The sequence below is a fragment of the Gallinula chloropus genome, assembly GCF_964237585.1.
Source record: "Gallinula chloropus genome assembly, chromosome: 1".
NCBI lineage: Eukaryota > Metazoa > Chordata > Aves > Gruiformes > Rallidae > Gallinula > Gallinula chloropus.
The window spans coordinates 150809534-150832521 of record NC_140085.1 but is presented as its reverse complement, the minus strand read 5'-3'; the positions used below and the strand labels follow the sequence as shown (position 1 = coordinate 150832521).

At 40.7% G+C, this 22988-nt stretch overlaps 1 protein-coding gene across 1 annotated transcript in view; it reads right to left on the bottom strand.

Moving 5' to 3' along the window:
- Positions 1 to 22988, bottom strand: part of COL4A1 (collagen type IV alpha 1 chain) — a 127302-nt gene that overhangs the window by 55763 nt on the left and 48551 nt on the right. The window contains exon 2 of the mRNA XM_084272626.1: positions 13490 to 13540. Within this exon, the coding sequence (XP_084128752.1) occupies positions 13490 to 13540 (51 nt within the window). The remainder of the gene's footprint in view (positions 1 to 13489; positions 13541 to 22988) is intronic.

The following is a 22988-nucleotide window of genomic DNA, read 5'->3' as shown; positions in this document are numbered from 1 at the left end:
ACATGTGCTAATAGTTTTTCTGGCACCCACCCTTCCAAATTAGCCATGAAATGCTCTTTGACACATGGAACAACTGTAGATTGCTAAGCAAGAGTCTCACATAAAGTAAGAATCACAGAATCACAAGGTTGGAAAAGACCTTTAAGATCCTCAAGTTCAATCAAATCCAAGAAGATTCAGAAGATTCAGCTGTAATAAATTAATATTGAGGGGGAGGAAATAGTCACCACCCCATTATAAATTATTTCCCCTATTATTTTGTCTAGGGACTACTGGACTGGGAGATTTTAGACTTGAGACTGGTAACATGGATATAAATCACACGTTTCCAGAAGTGTGGGCTCATGGGCTGTCTGGGCCCATATGAATATAATGTTCTCAGGCTCTCCAGAGACTCAGGAATGTGCTGAATAACAATGTGCAGATCTTCCCAAAGCCATTTGAGACATGCTTCATTTGCCTCCACCAGCAATTGCCCTGCAGCTGAGACCGCAGGACAGACACGTGCCTGCCCTCCAGCTGAAAAGGCATAAAATGAAATCTCAAGGAGAGCTGTCAAAAGGCATCTGAGCTGGTCTACTCAGCACAGGTGGTTCTTCTCTTCCTTTTAAAGGGATGGTGACGCCTTACCCTTCTTTACAGCATTGGTACGATTCCCTCAGCCTCCACTGCACCAGTTCAGGTCACTAAATTTACTGACATTTCTTCAGTGGCTGAGTTTGCTCCTGCCTTCAGGGAGCTGAGGAGCTCATCAGGTGGTCAGGTGGCTCTCATAACTGATGCAAGGCCATAGCAATGTGGGACATAGGGCAGAAAGGCAGCACGAGCAGCTTCCCACACCAGCGCAGTGGAGTTTGCTGGGCTTCGTCTACCAGAGCTCCTCAGATGTGACTTTGCTGCAAGAGGAGCTGAGCTGGGAGCCAACAAATACTTGACCTTGCCAGAGAAGCCATCTTCAGACCAGTGTTGTGGCTGACTCCAAGGCTGTTACAAGCTCAGACTTGAGTCTCTCACAAACACACGTGCTCCCCTCTTCCCAAAAGCTAAAGCTCATTGAATTGAAATGCCAGCAAGGGCATGTGTGCAAAGAAATCCAACTGCTTCACGATGAAAGCTGAGGATGCAGTTTCCAAAAGGGGAGGAATAGTGCCTGACAGTTCCATACTCTTTTCTATTCTTCTCTTATGCTCTACCTGATTTCAGAAACAATCTCAAACATTGCTTTTCAAAGGAATTAGTTTGAAGCGCTGGTGCAACTGTTAACAAGAAAACCTGTCACACAAAACATTCATCACATTTTGATGCTGCAGTGTGACCTTGCAAAGCCTACAGCAATGAATGACAGCCTTGCAATGCCCTAGATGGTTTCTAACTGGACTATCCCAAGCCACATGAGAGGTGAATGTGGGGTCTGTATTTGTTCCTTCGATTGATGTAACTGTGAGTGCTCAGGTGAACTGGCTTCAAGGTGTCAGACCAGAAATTACACTACACAGTGGGAAATGCTACTGTGTGATCCGAGTAGCACTCTCAAGTCTCCGTGTTTCTCTCCACACTCTTTTAAGCATATGTTAGAGAATCATCATCATCATTGGCTCCGAGTTAGGTCAGTGAAGAGACGGAGGTGAGGAATGAGGAATTCATCAGACGAGTGTTGCTAACCACCAGAGGGAGCACGGGCCCTGGATATCTTTCAGGATTAAAATAAACACATACAATAAATATCATCTGTTTGTCCTCAGCTGCACTTACCATTTTCAGTATTTTATCAGACGTGTGAAGTGGGTATCAGTCAAACAGAATTACTGCTATAAACTCACAGGGCAAGTGTCCTCAGATGCACTAAGGGTCCTTAACATTACAAAATTCCCACTGCACATTCTTCAGCGCTCCAATTTATCTGTGCTGTAGCTTCTGGAGCCACAGGAGTAAGGAGTAATTAATTACACAAACATAATTGCGGAAGCAAGCAAAGAATCTGTGTAGGAGCTCTGTAAAGATCTTGGCTCACCCAGAAATTTTGGGGCTGAGTCCCTGACAGTATGCAGGATGGAAGAGGGGGCTGGGAGGGTAAGTGAGCAAAATCTGGATCCTTGCACTGTCCGGAAACATGTGAGAAAGCTCACTCATGTGGAAAAATGAGTCTAGTATTTCTAGCATGACTAACAGAAGCAGTAGCCATGACAGTTTTACATCATCTTCACAGCTCCCCAGCCATGACAGTTTTACATCACCTTCACAGCTCCCCAGCCAGGCTGGCTGTGGGGCTGGGTGAGTCCCCTGCACAACTTCAAGCACTACCAGGGCCACTCTCTGCATTATATACAGATAACGTGAACAAAGAGCTACGCCAGAGCTGCCAGGTTGACAGCACTGTCTGCCATGGAGCTAGTTCTGCCACCTCCTTCTCCCTTTACTTTCTCCATGGAGACTTTAACCAGTGGGACTCTTTCAGTCCCACAGGTAAAGGAGCTCTCAGGCTGCACTTTGAGGTGGGAACACTGAGAAGCGCCCACTTAGGGTGCAAAACCCAGTGCCATACAGGTTCATACACACAGGGGCAGAAGCTGCACTCTGATCATCAAATGATGGCATGTCTCTCTTTCAGTGCTGGTTTTTCACTCCCTGGGTCACTCTTCCTGCTATGAAAGCATCCATTCCCAAGCTTCATAAATCTGCAGCACTGGGGAACACGTGCAGTTTGATACAAAATAAACCCAACCTGCATTAGTGAATCTATCAGTACAAACATTTAATTACAGAGCTGTTCAGGTTTACAGTTCAGGGACTGAGCCTGTGCCTCATTCCTGATATGAAAGAATGCTTAGACTGAGCCTGTGTCTCCTAAGCACGAAAGACTGCTTAGACTGAAAGCATATTTCAGTGTCGCCTCATGGCTGCACAGAGCATTCCTCAGGAAGCTGCTAAGTGCTTCCCAGGAGGATAAAAATAGAAATAACAATCTTTGATTATCCTTTTCTCTACATATCAGTATGTATGTGTTTAGTTGGTGGGCAAGTAAGTGGGTGGATACACAGTGTGTCTGAATTTGATTTAGACGCTGAACAAGAAGTAAAATAAGCTGAGTCAAGTAAAATTAACATTCAAAAGTCAGTCATGGCTACAGACTCAGCCCCCATTTAATTAGTGACTGCTTGCCTATCAGCATTTTACAATTTCAGTGAAACGAGCTGAAATGGTCCCCTCCCTACACAATTGACCTAGCCTTCTTCACATAACTTCCCTTCTTGCTCTTACCATAGTTATTCCTAATTTTCCAACTGCAGCAGTCCGTTTTTTTCAACATTGGTGTCCAGATTTAAGTTTTTAAGACATCTTGAGCCATGTACACTCAAGGTGTCAACATTTCCTTAGATTTTTCTGTCTTTGGCTGATGAACTTTTTTGTGATATTTGACTCCAGTGTAGATAAATTTTACAGATCCAGAAACAGCTTGGATGCGGAGGATGACAGCAACAGATTATTTTGCTTGTTTACACTCCATTACAAAAAAAAAAAAGAAGAAAAATGCACTGAAGTTTAGTGAGGTACATGCACCTTTCATTCTTCCATTCATTCATTCATTCGCAAAAGACAGCTTGCATGACCCCTTGTTTGAACAATTTATAAACCAGGAGCAGTCTACCTCAAAGCACCATTGAGGGCATGGTATATGAAGGTCAGGAATACAAAGACAAGACTAACAGATAGCAGAAGCCAATAGAGAGCAAGTGAATTTGTTTTCCAACTGTGGAAGTCTCCCTGCACAAAGCCTGGCAGCTTAACACCAAGGTATGCAGTTCACTGGTTTTATGTTTAAACTTTTCTTCTTGATTTTTGAAAAAAAAAACCCAATAAAACAACCCAACCAACATTAACCCCACAGAGCTCATGACGTTTCAGGAAGAGGTCACACAAACTTTGTACCAAAGGTATGCATGGGTTCTTCCAAACTTCAAAAAAAAATAATCAGGTGTGGGTCAAGGAGCCTCTTCCCATCAGTTAGAGCTACCCAAGGGAATAAAGGAACCTGAAAGAACCATGAGAGAAGAGGATGTTTGAAGGCCAAATGTCTTTGCGGTGTAAAAAGAAGGAAATTCTATCACCTGGAGACAGGTTGAATCAGAAAAGTGCTCTATTTCCCACCCCTTCTAATCATCTGCTGAACTCATTAGGTCTGAGTAACCCTTCCTTTGTTTTATTGCACATTGTGTGAAATCACTTCCAGTGTTGAAGGTCCAGGATTATAGTGGGTAAAAATGCTCCACGCCCTTCCTTCTTCATTAGTGAAAATTATTTAGCATTTGTTTGCATTTGGCGTTGTTTAAAGGCTCACATTTAAAGATGAAACAGCAGGGAAAAAAAAAAGGTCTTGAACTTTTCAGGTTTTTTTAATTTATTTTTGTTCAGATCCTAGACCTGGAATGAAATGTGACGTTACATGCAAGTTTTATTCTCTTGCCAAAGGTTTGTCATGGACATATTTACAGAAAATAATCTCTTCCATAAATAGTAAAATCATGGGCAGCTGGTCCTAGGCAGTACAGACTGCAATAAAGTTCTCATAATGAAGTAGCTCGTATCTTAGACAGTACATGTCAGACAGTACTATTCCAGACAGTGCTATTCCAGCTGCTTTTTGGGGCTAGGTTTGACATGGAATTTCTAAAGCTTTAAACATTTTGAAAGTTGCACAGGAGTGAAATATCTTTCCACAAAAGCTAGAGCAAATATTCTAGCTTCTGATTTTTAATCGTGAAAATACCAGGTGGTGAGTAACACTGTGACTCAGAAGAGTAAATAAGTTTCTCCAATTTAACTTCCAGAGTCGTTTGACTCAAAAAAAAAAAAAAAAAAAAAAGCACTGGAGAACTTCTAGTACTTTTAGGGTTGTTCAGCCTAGACAAATTAACTTGTCAAAGATGTGATAATGATTAATAATAATGTAAACCAAATATTTTCCTTATTTTTGACAACGTAGAGGATATCAGCATCACTACTTGTCAGTGAATGCCAACCAGAAGTTGTAATACAGCTTAGTAGGTGTCTTTAAGATTTAAAAAAATAAAAATTATTAAGGCGGCAAGGCCGTGTAAGGGGGGGCCTGTGAGAGGACATGAACTCGGTGATGTCTGACTGCCACCCAGAGGAGCCCGCGGGGAAGTGACACAGCCCCGGGATGAGGGATGCGCACGGACAGCTCTCCCCTCCGCGCCGCTCGCACCGGCACGGCTGACGGCCCCTGTCCTGACGGAAAGCTGTCTGTGCTCAGGGGCTGGGAGGGTGCAAAAGCAGGTTTGCTATCGTTTTGCTATCAAAATCCGGTGTTGTACCCACACCTGGGGAGTTCCGCTTTTCCAAGCACTGTCGTTTTCCTCTGAGGAAAGAGTGGCTGGGCGCCGATCTAAACTTAGGGCATTTGATACCTAGAACTTCCTGAAGAGACCCCTTTGGAGGCGTTTCACAAGACTGACCGTGTCCTTGCTGTATTTCCACGTTTCATCTCCACATTTTCAGGCAGAAATGAAATTTGACTTGACAATTTGCACCCTTAAACTAGCCCATTTCACTCAAGGTGCTGCGCGCAGCTGGCAGCAGCAGCACTGGCTTCTCTCTTTGCTGCTCCACTCTATGGGCATTTGGTTTTCTTTCCCTTCCCTCTCTCCTAAGTCCCGATGCTGGAGACAACCGACACTTTAGGCTGCACCTCTGTGCCGGAGCCCCTTCACCCCATTACTACTACTTAAACCAATTTATTGTGCAGTTTTGCAGCCAGCATCTTTCTGTCTTGGCTTGGCAGTCAAGCAAACTGCTCTAACAAAACTAAGGGTCACCAACCCCTTCCCCACCCCCCCCAAAGCTCTTATTATTGTGCTAACTACCCATGAATACTTCTCTTGCATCCGTTTACAGTCAGTAATGGTGTCAAGTGAGAAGAGTGAGAAGAAGTCTGATTTGATGTCAGTGTCTGCGTTCACTCACTCAGCTCAGTATTTACTTTAACTGTGCACGCTGATCTTTGACACAAGCCTTAGTGAGAATTATTTTTGTTGGCATTTCAAAACATTTAAAAATGTTCCAGCTGAACTCCACTGGAAGCTGTCACATGCTTTCTTTAAGAGCTACAAAATTTATGGGTAGGTTTTGCCATTCTAGTTACTCTTCAAATATTCTAAGTTCTCCAGATGGGAGTCTAAGTTGCTTTTCCATTAGCTTTCCCTTAATTTTGAATTTCTTCTGTTAAAGGTGATACAGGAGATTTTACCTGTTACTGAAAGCTAGTAAGTTGCCTATGACTCAATTTACTTGCTGTTTTGTAAAACACTCTCAGGTATTGTACTTACCTGAAAGGAAATGTAAATCCTTTTTACTGTTTCCTAAAAATGCTTTTGCAGCTGTTCTTCTTCCTTCTGATATTAGCCTTCTTTCTTAGCTAAACTAGAGAGGTCCTCCAGCTGGTTAGGAAGTTGCTTGCGTGATCGAGTGTTCCGGTAACAATTTTCCTAGCAGCTACTTCAAGTTTCATCTTTGAAAATCCCATTTTCATGCTTCTTCTTACTGTTCTGTCTCCTTCCAGGCATAACACACTTACAAGTTTCACTATTGCTTCTGCTTGAAGTGTTTTTTGAGAATTTTGTATGAAATTTGGCTTTTTTCCTTTCCCTACTGAAATCCAAACTTTAAGAGAATTCAGACCTGCTTTTCAGAAAGCCAGCATGATATGGCTGGATGTTTTCAGTGACTGCTGTATGTTATGTTATGACCTCTCACTGGAAACACACTTCTAAAATTTGAAACAGGAGGTAGCTGAGCAAGAGAAGCAAACAACTACCTACCACTAGTATGAGATCAAAAACCCCACCTAATACTGAAACAAAACCCCCAAGCTGCTTTTTTCCTTTTGGCTAGAAAGACTAGAAAGTGACTTAAAGAGATTATCATACTACTCTGCTTCCCTACTAATAATTACATACGCCCAGGTGCTTCTTGTGAATACCACTACAGAGAAAATGTAGGTACAGACTGATTATTAAGTGCATCAAGTATTAAATTCTTGTGTGGGAACTGATGTATCACAGAACTGTCAAATATAATGGCAGGCTTGATTTGAGATCCCCAGCAAGCACAGTATCAATTGAATGGCAGAATGCTTTAAAGCTGCCTGAGGGGCAAACAACAAGATATAGCTACTGCTGAACCCCATACATTTCCTGTCCCAGACTTGTAATCCACACCCACAAAACCCTGTCTGCGTCGTAGCGAACTGGTGCACAGCAAGATGAACACCCAAACAGACGCAGCAGACTGCGGATGCTGTCACACCGTATGACCAGGTATGAAATAACTGCAGGCTGGGACAGAAGATTTAATAATCACTATGTAGTTGGTAGACACTGGAACTGTGACTCTGTTTGCATGGACAAAACTTTAGATGTGGGAAGATTCCAAACTATATTTGGGGGTTGCACAGGTGCTGGGTGGCTCCGCTTCCTGAGAATGCGGATTTTGAAGACGTGGAGATTCTGTAGGCCTCTTCTCACCTTTGCCATCACATTTTGGAAAATTTACTGACTTCATTGGAGGCTTACATGCTTCAGATCAAAAGAAGGCCCTGTAATCCTTTGAGAAACCATAATGAAGACATATACTAACAAGAGTTGTACAAATATAATATTTGTATAAATATATATATTTATATAGCCTCTGCAAGGATATAGAGCATGGGTTTTTTCCATGAAGAAATACCTGAGATTGTACCAACACCTTTACAAGCAAATAAATGCATCTGGCAATAGCTGCTTAAAAGGCCACATGCCAACTGAAATACTACTGTGTGCAAACCCTTAGGAAAGCTCAACATGAGCATACCCCACTACATACTATTACTGGAGTATCAGCTTTTATAGCTCTCTTTCCAGAAATAAATTCATCAGTATAATCCACTGGTCTGTGATAATAAAAGATAAGTATCATACTGAGTGCAAAAATGCATCTTCATACAGAAAATTTGCCAGTGACATTTGGTTCCATTTGGACAAACGGTTCCAATGAGTCTATTTCAGATCAAGAAAACCTGATGGCTCCAGATGCCACTTAGCAGTTTGGTCTGCTAGTTGGGAAATGGTAGAAAACTTCCAGTACTTAGTATATCCCACTCAGTATTATCCAGGTCTTTTGATACCTCATTCTTTTCAAGAATAGCAGCTTTGCCAGTGTGCTCTCTTTAAAATACATAGATGTTCTTTTCCCCTGACTTGAATGAAAATGATTATTTTACTCTGAGTGACATAAAGAAAGGGTAAATCAATAAAAATACACTACAATCACCACAGAATTGACACAGACATTGTGGCAAGGATTTGATTTTCAAAACTACTTATAAACCACAAGTGTCCTTGAAGAATATCAGGCCTGCAGCTGATCAGTATCTTTGCTTATTTTATTACAGCCTTCAGGTTTCCCCCCTTTCTGGAATGATTAGATGTTTATCTATCAGCCCTTTCCAGGCTGCGAACACAATCCTTCCTCCCACACTGCCCATCACCCTTCTTGTCAAGTTTTATGTCCTTCTCTGGGATGTGTAATTTAGCTGTGCTTGCCTTGGTGTTGCCAGATCATGGTCTTTCCAACTCAGGTATGAAAAGGTGCTGTACACGAGGTAAGCTTCTACAGCAGCCACTTAATAGAAACACTTACTAAAGCTATGGAAGAACTGCTTAAAGCCAAACAGCAAATATTGACATGAAATACTGCCAATGGAAAGTGTAAAAATGAATATGCCTGATAAAAAAAAAAATGTCTGATGTTGCTAATACAGGTTGAATATGAACAATAGAGATGTAGTGGTTACTGATTTGATCCACTGGTGGAACTGCTTTGTTGCCCTCTGCTACAACTTAAAGGAAACTCAGAAGTATTTAATACCAGTGTTCCCAGTAACTGCTGGAGCTTCTCTTCAACAAGGGGTTTTATATTATTTTAACTCATCAATATCACAAATATTCTTGCTCTATCTTTTGATACCTATAATAATAAAAAAAAAAAGCCTGAAGGCCCTCCCAATCTAGTAAACCTCGAAAGAAAAACATATTACATTCAGGGACAGTCAACTGGAACAACGAACTCTTCATTACCCAGAGAAAATTAATAACCACAATTACCTGCAGATAGAAAAGACCTGTGTGACTTTTAAGATTTTATGAATGTGCAGGGGAGAAAAGATTGGTCACTGCTTCTGTTGATGGGGGACCACAGAGACGCTCCAGTGACTTTCAGTCAGCTACCTGGCTTCCAGACCCAAAAGGGCTCAAGCAAAGCCAGTCTGCGTACTTCCACATCACAGTCAGTCCACACAGGGATGATGCACCCATCAAGTGAAACAGAGAACTAACTTTTATGTAGGTATCATAATATGGATACAGACTTGAAATTAGGCAAACAAAAGTATGCCAATGTAAAATGATTTGCTCAAGTTTTCTTAGACCTCAAACAAAACCCCTCAAAAGCAGCAGTTATTAAAGAGTTAATTCTATTCTTATTTTCTCTTTTCTTTCAGATTTCCCAGCAGAGATTTTTTTTTCTCTTTTTTTGAAAGTGCAGTACTTCATGTGCAATGACAAAGTCACGTTTGATATTCTTGTGACGCCAACTTTTAGTGGGTAATCCTGAGGCAGGGCGATCGTCATGAGGGATTAATATTAAAGAATGAGACTTTATACTTTAATGCATTCCAACTGATAAGCGTCAGAAGATTAATCATTCTGTATTAGTTACAGCAAAGTTCCAGTGTTACCTCCATTTATACATGTTTCTCATATGGAGTAAAATGAGCTGAATTGGTCATGAATGAGAGAATGGATATTATTGGAAAAAGTCAGTGCACAGAGAATTTTACTCGGCTCTATAGTGTCTTTGTTCTAAATGGTAATTAAATGCTTAACATGCTTTTTCTACACACATTAATGGCTAGAACTTCTTATCTCCACAGCTGCTCGAAATCATTCTCAAAATCTAGGTAGGCATGAAAGAGAAAACATAACTTCTGTCTCGTTCTCAGTAACCCAATAAAATGTAGGCAAGCATTCAAGGCTCTAATCAGTTTAAGCAGATCTCACACTTTAGTGAGGTTAGAAAGAACAGTCAGTTATTATGCATGAAAAAAGTGTAAGAGGAAACAAATGAAGATGTTTTATGGTAATCTAAGGGAAAACAGTAAGGTATTACTGTATTGTTTCAGCAATATTATGCTTTTCTAAAATTTCTGCACCTTTTGTTTGGTAAATACTTGATACTTGACATTATTAAAATAGCAGCCTGGTGATCAGCATAATAATAATAACAGCTTTATAGGATAAGAGCCATCTGCTGCAATTACACTCACTTTCTGAACTTTTCTGAAAGGGTTGAAAACCCTTAAGACTTTGTCAATTATATGCCCTTGATGAGTCATCTTAAAGGAGTTTGGCACAGAGATGCAATCTTCATGGAAACAGCCTAATAAGAGAACATATTGAATGCATTCCAACTATGGCAAACCAAATCATCATATTGATGAAAAGACTCTCAAGTGAGAGAGAGGAAAATGCTGCAGTGTAATTTACTCTTCTGTGTCAGAAATGGTATCGGGCAATATTTCTTAGACATTTCACAGCTTTTAAGTAAAATTCTATTTTCTGCCCTTTTTCTGGTGAGATTATTAATATGATTATTTGGACAAATGGATTTTAATTAACCCCCACCCCCAAATCGTAGGGTCTGGAACTTCTTCCCACAGTACGGTAGGAAATACATCTCCAGATGTTAATAATTAAGGCATTAAAGGGTAAACCCAACACTCACTTCCGCAGCTGCCGAAGCTCCCACAGCAGTAAACTGGTGTGGTTACATTGCTGAAGAGTGTGGGTGGATTGGAAAAGGCCCTTCAGCGTTTGTGCACTTCTGCACAACATGGAAGCCAGATCAAAAGGGTTTCCAGTGTAGGCAACATGCTGGCTGTGGATGGTGCAGGGCAGAATGGTTATGTACTTCCCACACAAATGGCTACGTGAGACATGGAGAGCAGATGTTCTCTAACGTGGTCTCCTGGGGTACCACAAGAGCTGGGCATAGTGGCTCTATTCTGGCCTGGATCCTGGCTAGGATCAATCTTTCTAATCAGTCCTCTGATCAAACATGGTTCACGTAGATCTGAGCTAACAGGTAGCACAATAATGTGTGCATTTAGCAGAGACATGTTTCAAATCCAAATGCCTTGGTTGGGAAGACCATTTCTAGAAATATTACAGAGGCAAGCAGGAAGGATGCTTCCCTTGCTTCTCCTCAACAACTTCCATCTTCTGGCCTGGGACTGCATAGCAGGCTGTCCTTATTCTAGAGAGGCATTAAACAAAGAATTGGGATGAAAAGCTGCACAAGGCTAAAACAAGGGTGGAGGGCAGATGTTTTTAAGTAACACTCAGTTTTCTGTTCAAAATCCTAACTACACATTTGAAAACCTTCCAGTGTTAATATAACGAACAAGAATCAATAAATATTGATCTGAATCAACTTACTTTTAAGTGCAACCCAAAGTACCTTCATATGTCTGTCTTGAATATTGTTGTATCCTTGTAATTATTCATTCACCTGCCTAGATGTCTCTAATGAGCATAATTAAATTTCCTACACAGCCTTAAAGTATGTAAATATTTTACCACACACATGTTTAAAGTCAGAGAAGTTAGTAATGGAGCCCATCAGGTAGAGCACAGAGTGCACTAAGTTGCTGGGCAAGTTTGCAGGAGATGTGGAATGATATTTTTCTCTCTTCCACATTTTAAAATATCCTATATTAATTTGAGGTTGTTTTGGCTTCTAGCATATCAGACAAGCAGCTATTGCTTTCAAAGAGAACTTTTTGAAGACCATGGATTATGCAAATGAAAAATGCCAGCAAGAGCTCTAGCAAAGACAGTCAGGATTGCTGCCAGAAATAAATGAAGCAGAAATTTTAAGACAATTTATTTCCCCAAGCTCTCATTTTTTAAAGTTTTCTAGTTACAAGATGCTGCCATACTCTATGAACTGAAAACTAATCACTTTCAACTAGAGAGTTACAATGCAATGTTCTCTCATTCTACCATGATTCCTTTGTACTTGTTACTGAAAGATAAGATCAAGGTATCAAGGAATAAATTCAGAATTCTGAATCAGACCCAAATCTTTGCTTGATTTTTTAATATATAGTTGACTTTTATTAAACAGATATTAATGGCTCATTAGAAAAAGGAGACTCCATCTAAAAGATTGACATTTTTCATCTGGCTCACAAATTAATCTGTGTTCTGTTATGAAGAAAATGATCTTTGCTTGGGTCTCCAATTAAGTTGTTTACATTCTTTGATCTGGAAGTCACCGAAGAGAAGCCAACAAAAAACACTGTTAAAACCCTCATCTGTAAATATGTACCTATCACGTGTGACAGTGTAGAGCACAGTCTGTATTTATTCAAAAACAAACAAAACAAACTCCCCCTGAAATTAAAACAAACATACCACTCCCCTCTTCTAAGTACTTCTCTGGGTGACCTAAACAACTTACCTCGAAAAACATTCTCACTGCAATCAGAGGATGGTAAAACCTTTGGTTTACACTCATTTATAACGGTGGGTATACAGTACATGTGCAAGAGCAACAGAACACATTGTAGATTAAAATCTCTACAGGAAAATTGGTCAAGATAAGGAGAGTGACTGAATGTCTACAATATTTACAAAAGCAGGTAATTTGCAGGGGAATCCATGGAATGCTTAAGGATGCCATAATTTTTTCTTCACTGTTACTGCTTTAAAAGAAGCCTATAAAGTGCCTTTTCTGTTTCATCCACAGAAAGTTGGGATAGTGAATGGGAACTTTAATTTGCAAGGTTCTCTCAAAAAATGTTTCAAGTATTACTTTCCTTTTTCTTGTCCTGCAATGTTCTCTGTATTTTAGTTCATTATTAACTTCCTTCCTACTGCAGGTCATTGCGTCCCAGGGCTAACCCTGGCCAGGGTAAATGCTTATGATGCATCCCAGCCTTCCTGGAGAGCAACCTGCAGAGCCGGCTGAATGGAGCATTTCTGAACTGACGTGCTCACATTGCTTCCAGACCAAGGCAGGACATCCGCTACCCATGGAAATGACTGGAGGTGATTTGTGGGAAAGGTGATGGTTATGGGTTAGCATCTGGCTTGATGAAGAGAGAGGGAGGCCATGGCCAAGCATTGGGCTAGGGCCTTCACCCTGTAGTGAGGGCTCCTTCCCACCCCAAGCTGTCCTGCCCTCTGCTGCTGCAGGCACTGAGCTGGATGGTTTTCAGAAACTCTGATGAAGGGCACGTGGCCTTGTCAATGCCCTGTGGCAGTGCAAGTGTTCATGGAAACCAATGGCTCACCTGCCTCCCAGTAGATTATACACCACGTGGTCTAAATAAGCAAGATAATGAAGCGGAGAGAGATGACTTACTCACCTTTTGCCCTTTTACTCCACTGCAGTCACATTTTCCACAACCAGAACAGCCCTGAAAATAAAAAAAAAAAAGAAATTGAGAATTGAGCTGAACTGTGTGACAGCAGAACATACCACAGCAAGGCAGGGACATCAGCAGTACCACCCGGACTGCAAGGCTGGTCAGCATGGGGAATGCTCGCTAGCCCAATGCAATACTTGGTTATCTTTATATAGATGTACACTTCTGGTTTTACTCACAGTCCAGTAAAAATGCCTTTGTAAGAGAAGAAAAAAGAAATGCTACAGTTTTTAATCATAGAAAACTCATATATGGTATCACTTCAAAATCACTGTCTTTTGGGCCACCATTTAAAAAAAACCCACTCATTTTTATAAAATACACACATACTCTGCATCTAGCAATATGAACATCTGCCTTTAAAACAAGTGGATTCTCCTCTAGGATTCTATAGTCACACATTCAAAGACCCACAGGATATTTAAAACAAATTAAATCCAGTTGTAGAAGCATCTCTTTAATATGTTTGGTAATAAATGGCTCAAATTCTGCATAAATACTTAGTCTCTATGAATGTGTGCCATTGCTTTGAGGAGAAAGAGATGGTGAAACTACATTTCATGATTTATCTTGAGGAGAAAAATACAAAAAATCTTGACTACACCTTTTGGGTGTCTACCATGAGATAATTTAATATTGATCTACTAATTTTTTTTTTACCAGTAATTGGTAATTTTGAGATAGGAATATGGTAGCTTTTAAAGGAAATTAAATACTGGCATAATTACCACAGGAAAACATATCAACAAGTACTTCTGGACATACTTCATGAAATCAAGTCAAACCACAGCCTCTAAGAAAGCAAACTGCTCCTAATGCTAAATATTAGATATGGAGGCAATTGTTAATGTTTACAGGACAGGCTACAACTAGCCCTAGGGTTCCGGTCCATTTCTTACATCCACCACGCTTCAAGTTATCCTCTTTCTTTCTTTCTTGTTCTCTCTAGTGACTGTTACTGTCACTATGAAGAGAAAACTTCCAAACAATAAAAGCAAATTCACTACAGCAGGAGAATCCATAGAAAACGTGTAAAAACATAACCAATCTAAATTATTTACCAATAGATACAACAGATCCCTGTTTTCCTTAGGACAGCACCACCTCACAGGGTTTCCACACCAGACAAACTAGCCACCATAGATATTGACGGACTCCAAGTCTACCTGAATTCTGTGAAATTAAATTCTGGAGGGCAGATGGATGGGAGAATTTGGGAGAGGGACATTTTCATCTCAGGAAGGAGCATTGTGTGGCTGGCCTTCCTAGTCCAGACAGCTGATCTCATCACATTAAATGCTCCTAAGTGCCACCTGCCTCAGGGGCGAGGGAGAGGAGATCTTAATTTACGTGTCTGAGGAAGGGAGCTTAATATGAGTAAATGTGACTAAAAGTTTTCATGCCTCTGTTCACATAAGGCAGGCACCTGAGTAATCTGAGGGTTGGTTTCAAAGAATCATTAAGGTTTGAAAAGACCTCTAAAATCATCGCATCCAACTGTCAATCCAACCACCATGCACACTAAACCATGTCCCAAAGTGATCTCATTTACATGTTTTCTGAACACCTCCAGAGATGATGGCTGCACCACTGCCCTGGGCAGCCCGGTCCAATGACTGATCACTCTTTGAATAACAAAATTTTTCCTAACATCCAATCTAAACCTCCCCTGGTGCAACTTGAGGCCATTTCCTCCTGTCCTATTGCTAGTTGCTTGAGAGAAGAGACTAACACCTGACTCACTACTACCTCCTTTTAGGTAGTTGTAGAGAGTGATAAGGATTCCCTTCAGCCTCCTCTAGACTAAACAATCCCAGTTACCTCAAACACTCCTCATAAGACTTGTTCTCCAAACCTTTTCCCAGCTCTGCCACCCTTCTCTGGACACACTGCAGCATCTCAGTGTCCTTGTAGTGAGGGGCCCAAAACTGAACACAGCACTCCAGATGCAGCCTCACCAGTGTCAAGTACAGGGGCATGATCACTTCTCTACTCTTGCTGGCCACACTATTCCTGATATTTGCTTGGATCAGGTCAACAGCCACCAAAAGATTGGGATCATAAAGACCTGCCTATTTTTTGCAAGACATGAAAGATAATAACATGTAAGAGAAGCCATACTAACTGATGGACTGGTAAAAGCTTACAGTTATTCTGTGTTTGTGAAGTATCTCAGTGCACCCAAGTGCACCTGGGCTACTCCCCTCCTTTTCTTCCTTGTAGCCATGAAGCAACGAGTGAGTTAACTCAGCAGTCTACTGCTTTTACAGCTGTCATGCCCCTCAGAAAGTAATGAGGCGAAAAACATGCAAAACATTTGTATTGCTGAATACTCCACCAGGACACACGAGATCCTTCAGCTGCCATGTTAAGCAGTAATCAGGAAGCAGTCAGAGATGACACCTCTCCAGAGCCAGCTTTCTGCTTGGATGCTGGGAACTTGTCCCTCCACAACTGCTGACCCTACAGGGACCTCAGTACTTCTGTGAAGTGAGAGCAAATGTACTTAATCCGCTTCAAATTTGCAAACCCCCCAAGACCAATAAACATAATCACTCTAGCAAGCTAAATAACACAGTGACATTTTTACATGGTAAATACATAGTCTTTCAAAGTACAGCATAGCAGAGAAACGGGGGTTTAATGCCAAAAATAAAATCATCAAAGGCTGTCCAATAAAACTGTAACACAGGTCCTGAAGTATCCGTGGCTTTTGTTGAGATGTTTTTTTTATATATACATCTACTAAATTAGTTGTTTGAAGTCAAACTTTCTCCACATTCACAGAAGGCAAAAATATTCCTATTTCTTCTCTTACCTCATAATAAATAGCATGGTAAAATGCTGTAAATGCACAGGAAGAAGAAAATTAACACTGATGAGAATGAGTATGAATCCTAGGCTAAAGAAAGAGAATTAGATCTGAAAACAAAGCCAACATGAGCTACAACGCCAACTCTGTACTGACCCAGAGGGAAAAGTGCCACCCACTGAATAATCCGCTTTACTCCTCGTGGTACATGGTTATGCCTGGAAAAACATTGGGCCTCCCATTTCAAGAAGTGACCCAGTGTGACCTCTCTTAGTTTTTCAGACCTGATGAGATCACAGCTGGAGGACGCATGCTTGCAGCTCATACTTCCTCCTCCAGCATCATGTAGAATGTTATCAGTTTTATCAACACATCCCTTAAATTCAGAAGTCTGTTTTAATTACATCTGGTAATGTAATTAAAACACGTCATCGAATCATTATAAACATCTGTTTTCAAGTTAATCCCTGCATATTTCCTTCAGCCTGTTATTTAACATGCACCATTTTAGGAAAAAAAAAAGAATTGTTATTTAAGTTGAGTTTTCTTCTTAAGTTTAGCATGGCCAGAAGAACAGACTTGTGCTTTCAGGTCTCTTTTTGTGCTCTCAAAAATCACAGAATCACAGAATCATAGGAGTTGGAAGGGACCTCAAGAGATCATCGGGTCCAACCCCGATGCCATTATATTAAATTAATGATGCCATTATATTAAATTTTTGCTGTTTCCTAAGTCTCAGATGAGAACAACCAAAGGTGAAGAAGGTAAGTAGGTAGTGAGCATCGGGAAGCAGAGCTGCACAGGGTCCTATTTGCAGGCAAGTGTTGGAGCCTGCTATGCCAGAACAGGCTGCCTGCCCTAAAAAACTCTGTGTTATTTTACAGTAGCATAGTCTCCTACTGTCACTGATTAACCTTTGCAGGTGGGTGAAATGTTGGCCAACAATGACTGCCAGTACTGGACAGCATTATCCGCAACTACTACAATGTTACTTTTGAATCGGAGGGATGTGATAACATTCTGCACATCCTAGGAGGAAGTTTGAGCTTCTTCCTCTTGGACCTCTGGGAAGACGGGAGGGACAGACTGGAAAAAGCTTACAGATCAAAGGTCAATTTAGGGTTAAAGGGTCATTTAAGAGATGATGTACTGGGAGAGAGGAATACAATTACAGCAGGTACAGGAACATGGGTCTGTACCTACACTGGGTTAGGTGAACCCAAACACCTCTACTAATCATTGCAGTCTCCCTTTTTTCGATGGCAAAAATCAGGCACTTCTGTGTTGAGATCCATCTCACCTATTTTGGAAGCTTGCTTTTAACGGAGATGAAGCACACCTTGAAGGACTAGACAGTAGAGAATGAAACAGACAGAAAGGAGTATGGGCTACATAGGAGAACAGGGGGGGGAATGGAGAGAACAGTGGAGACTTAGAATGAAATAGAGGGCCAGAGGTTACAGACAGAATGGGACAGAAAATAACAACAGCTCTTCATGCCTCAGAAATCATTAGAAATTTGGTTGACTATCTTTCAAACCGTGAACAAGGGGATCTGCTTTTCTGGTACTCATTTAGGGATGACTTAAGAACTTTACACAATCAAGTCCTAAGTGGGAAACTTCATCCCGAAGGAATAAAGACAATCATCACAAGGTAAATAAGCTAAACTATGCAAATTATTGCTAATTTCTAAACTTGTATCATTTTAAATCAGTCTCATGATATGAAGAATCCAGTTCATGATTTTCTGCTGCACATGACTAGACACAATAAGACAAATGGGGAGAAATAGCTTTGTCCTATCTCCCAGACATCCTCTTTGAAACAATGCCCTCCCCAGAAGCTGCTTGGAGCTTGGCGCAATCTCTGCTGTCTTCCAAATGCCAAAACAGAGAAGGCATGGTGCTGGGCAGGAAGCGTAATCTGCAGGGGGGGATGAAAAGGCAGCCTCTTTATCCCCTGTCTAGGAGCCAATTACAGACTAATCCAAAGATTTTGGCCAGGTGCACCGTGATACCTCACTTACTCTGCACGGTAGGCTAGCAGTTTTCAAATAGCCATAGCCTCCTTGCACCGCAGCAGGCCAGCCTCTCATAGGATATTGGAAGACATTCATTTTATCTTACTCCTCCCACAAAATATCGGTCATCCCAGAAGCAGAAGCTCATTTCAGCAATACAAATTGCTCCTTTTTTTGACAAGCATTTCCGTTCCGCCTCATTCCCTCAGACTGTCTGCAACTGATAAGCTTAGTGAAATACGCTAGTAAATCCGAATTAAACTATAAAAAGACTCCGTTCCTCCAAGATCATGCCTATGAACTGGCTATACACAGACTGTTAGCCTAAAGGACAGTGATTAATTTGCTATCTTATTAACATATAGAGAAAAGTGCTGCTAATGAATGGGCGTCCTAACCCAGACCTCTAACTCCATGAATCACGTAGGGAGCCTTAGGAATACTAAGCCCTGTCACTGACAGATCTGAAAAAGCTGCTACAAGTTCCTGCAGCAGATGGAAGAAGCTCTGCTCTGCAGTTCAGCCTGTAAGACATCTGCCAGATCCCAGCTACAGACTTTGGTTATGTTTTGCCCTGTTTTTTCACGTCCAGCTACTTTCCTGGCATTTAAGGACTGCTGCTTGGAACTCACACAGGAACGATGCAGCCAGATGAGCAGCCTAGGAGGGAGATGACGGCCATATTTGGAAATGCACCATTTCTGGAGGCTACAGAGATCTCCAAAAAAATACAAAGGCCAAGTCAGTTTCTTGGATAATCCACTTTCTTACAGAAACGCCTTTTTCAAGACAAAATGTACTTCTTTTTCCCACAACATCAGCTCAGATTCTGCTTGCTGAGTTTCAATTGCTGAGCTGGCTACCAGCTTAAGACTAACTGCATAGATATCAGCTGAGTTCAAATCCTACCCTATTAAGCACATGTGTAAGGCAGAAATTTAATAAAAATTTGTACTTATGTCTGTTCATGTTAAATATCTCATTCCCGTGAATGTAGCCACTTTTCCTACCCAAAATACAATGTCCTGCAAACTCCTGAAGATCCTATGAAGAGGTGACTGGTGAGAGACTACACAGATACTAGAATTCTCTCATTGTTCAGAGTGTTTCTAATTCATAACTGAAATTCTTTTAAAAAATACAAATAATCATAATTATTTCATACCATGATTCATTCATTCTAAAACAGCATTGCTGTTTAGACATGAGAATTCAACTGATGGCGTTTTCTGATGAAAGAGTGTCGATTTCCCACTCTCAACCCCAATTAACTCAAACCCCAATTTGAGCTGAATTCTGGTAGCAGTTTCCAGCTGAAACACCAAGAATTGCTCTGCCAATTGGATGGCTGTTCGATAGTGACAGCTTCAAGTCTGAATCTTCTCCCTCCATAACATCCACTCCCTTCTAAGCTTAGGCTAACCTAGTCACAATGGGGAAGGCCAAGGGTGATTTATCCCTACACAGCAAACACTGCCCTTTCTAAGCATATATATGTACAAATCACACAGCTGATGAGAACTGTATCAATAACGTCTTCAGTTTCACATCCCACCAAATACAGGAATAGGGAGGTGATGCCAACTGCAGGTCACTTATCTCGCATTCCTCTCATACTTTCTTCTCCCTTCAGGATATCAAAATAGCTCCCTAGCTGTATTGCTATTCTTGTTTTTACCCTTTAGATATAACTGTATCAAATTAGCCAAACTGCTCTTTTGTATGTAAAGTACCATTAGAGGAAATCACTGCTATATTTCACTTAACTGATTTTTCAATCCATTAACAGTTTAGGGAAAAAAAAATTATAAAGGTCCAAATTTCCACTTATCTAAAATGACCAAAAAAAAAAATCAGACTGTCTTAGCAAGTTAGCAAAATTTAGCTATTTGCCTTTGTACTATTAGATTTACTTTAGATTATGGAAATGGATGACTCCCCTTTAGCAGTAAAAAATGATCTTTTTTTCCTTAACTAAACACAGCAGGGTGAAAAGCTTTGGTATTTCTATATCTGACCATACTATATTTTAAGCAAAAGGATAAAACTGATGATTTGCAAGAAACAAGAATTCCCACCTATTAAGAAAACCATGAATGACAGCCGTTCAAACTTCTAGTTCTGCTTAGCCAACAGTAACAAGGGACAAATTAGTATTAACCTATGTATTAGCTACAAGCACTATTTCTGAATGGCTAAGTTCTATATTGATAAACCAGATGATGGGAACTCTGTGGAGGTAAATTAAATTTGTCCTGCCTAAAGTAGGGCTTCAAGACATATTTATAAAAACACTGGCAAAGCAAATTGATTGGTCAGTGTAAATACATCATTCTTCTTTGCCATAATTACAAAGCCAACCCAACCACAAAACCTCAAAGTCACTCTCTGCCATAACACAGCTTTGCATTAAGTGTTTGCCCCAGACCTATGAGTTCTAGTATAGGTCATCTTTTGCCTCACAGGGCCTGAGCTCACTGCTCTTAGGAGAGGAAACCAGCTGAGCTGTAGAGCATTTCAAAGGCAAGACCAACACCCTCTCATTTCACATGAATCAGGCCGAAATCTTATTAGATCAGAAATGGGAACCTGAGCATCTTCCTTCCTTAATAGAAGTCCAAAGCACTGGATTATAACAGCATTTCGACTCGCTCTCATCCTGTCTCCATCGAAGCTGGGCAGTTGGGCGTGGAACTGCCCTAACCCAAGTGTGACAGCAGAACTCCCAAGCACCAGCTGCAAACTGGTACTCACTCACAAACCCATGAGCGGATTCAAAGCCCCTCACTGCACTGAACAAAGGAGTCTTTAAAATTCAAGGAAGTGGCCATCAGGAAAAAGCAACTCCTTTGTGAGTCCAAGTTTGTATTTCCTCTGCTTATAGCAAATGAAGAAAAAAACCGCCAGAAAAGTAAAAATGTACTATTGAAGCATTCCTGAAAAATGTATCTGAATTTTTTCTTATTAATTTCATTATTCTTAAGATTTTATCTTTGACTATTTTGTTCATAGAAAATAGCTCAAAAATTTCTTTCAGCAGTTCTAAGGTCTTATGTTCCATCAAATCACTAACTAGCTGACGAACTCACTCATTTGTGACCAAAATGTACCAGCTAAAATTTTTTAAAGGTTAAACTCTGCTTGAATTAGTGTTTGAATTGGTATTTGAACCTGAATTGGAATTAAATCCAAATTGAAATTTGAACTAAAGCAATGCAGAGGGGTAAATCATCACTGTTCCAATCTAAAAACACCATCACTTTAAGGATGGTGCCTAAACAGAAAACATCACTTCAAAGTTTATAAATCACTAGGTAGTTTGAATCATAGATCACTATTCTTGTTTATGACAAGGAGTAGGAATTGGTAATTGGAATTAAAACCTCAGTGTGAGCACTAGCACAAATGCCTTGGGAAGCACCAGAAGGCGACCTGTGCACAGATGGATTGTAGCAGGGCTGCTGGCTTTCGGATGGCCAGAAAGAAGAGAGCAACTTGGTGCATTGTCCCTCACCCTTGGTCACTCCCATGTCCTCTGATGGGATGAGGGTTACTGCTGCTGGGCGATGTCTGTGTTAAAGAGCTGGCCTTGGTCAAAGTCCTGAAGAGTTGGAAGTCTGTTCCTTACAGGAATTGATACAAAGCCATGGACTGATGATTTGAACTTGAACCCTCAAAATTGTTCAGGAAAAGGAGCATAGGCCATGCCTTCATTTTCAGGATTTAAAAGAGAGAACAGAAATTGAGCAGAGTTCTCATTTCATTTTGTAAACCCATCAATTTCAGATGTTTATGGACAGATAAATAATAGACAAAAGGGAATGTTTTACAATTTAATGTAAGCAAGCTCCAGCCTTTCCTCCTATCCCCAATAAGACAAAAAAAGTTGGCAGTTTATGTTTATGTCCTTTTTTTTTTACCAGCAAATCATGTGTAGACTATATCTATGACTATTCAGAGAACTTCCTGAACCAAGGGACAGCTTATTGGTTTTACAGCTTTCACATTCTAGGTCACCCAATTAAGTTCAGCTCTAGTCAGCGATCACTGGAAGTTTCTGTAGCAGCTATTAAAGTCTTCAGTTGAGTCATTTCCATCTTCTGTACATCCAGTATTCACAGAGTGCAGAAGAATTCTGTCATTCAAAATGTCCTGTGGGATACCAACTGGTTCCAGCTGCCAAGCTAGGTGGCAACACCTCTCCCCTAGCTCCCTGATCATATCTGCTAGACCCATATAAATACTTCAAATGGCACCAGATGCCCATGTTTAAGTGATGGAAATTATAACCATATAATCATTAAGGTTGGAAAAGACCTTTAAAATCATCAAAATCCTCCTCTCTCCAGGCTAAACAACCACACCCAATTCCTTCAGCCACTCCTCACAGTACTTGTTTTCTAGACCCTTCCCTAGCTTCATTGTCCTTCTTTGGGTATGCTTCAATGTCATAGTGGAACCTAAAAATCTCCAAAGGATCATTAAACCTCACATGGATAAGAAGAATTAAAATACTCATTCTCCTGAAGACCTCATTTGATTGTAGACTGATGTGCATGAGTAGGACAGAAGGAAGCAGAAGTAGTCCCCATTCATTTCCCTGT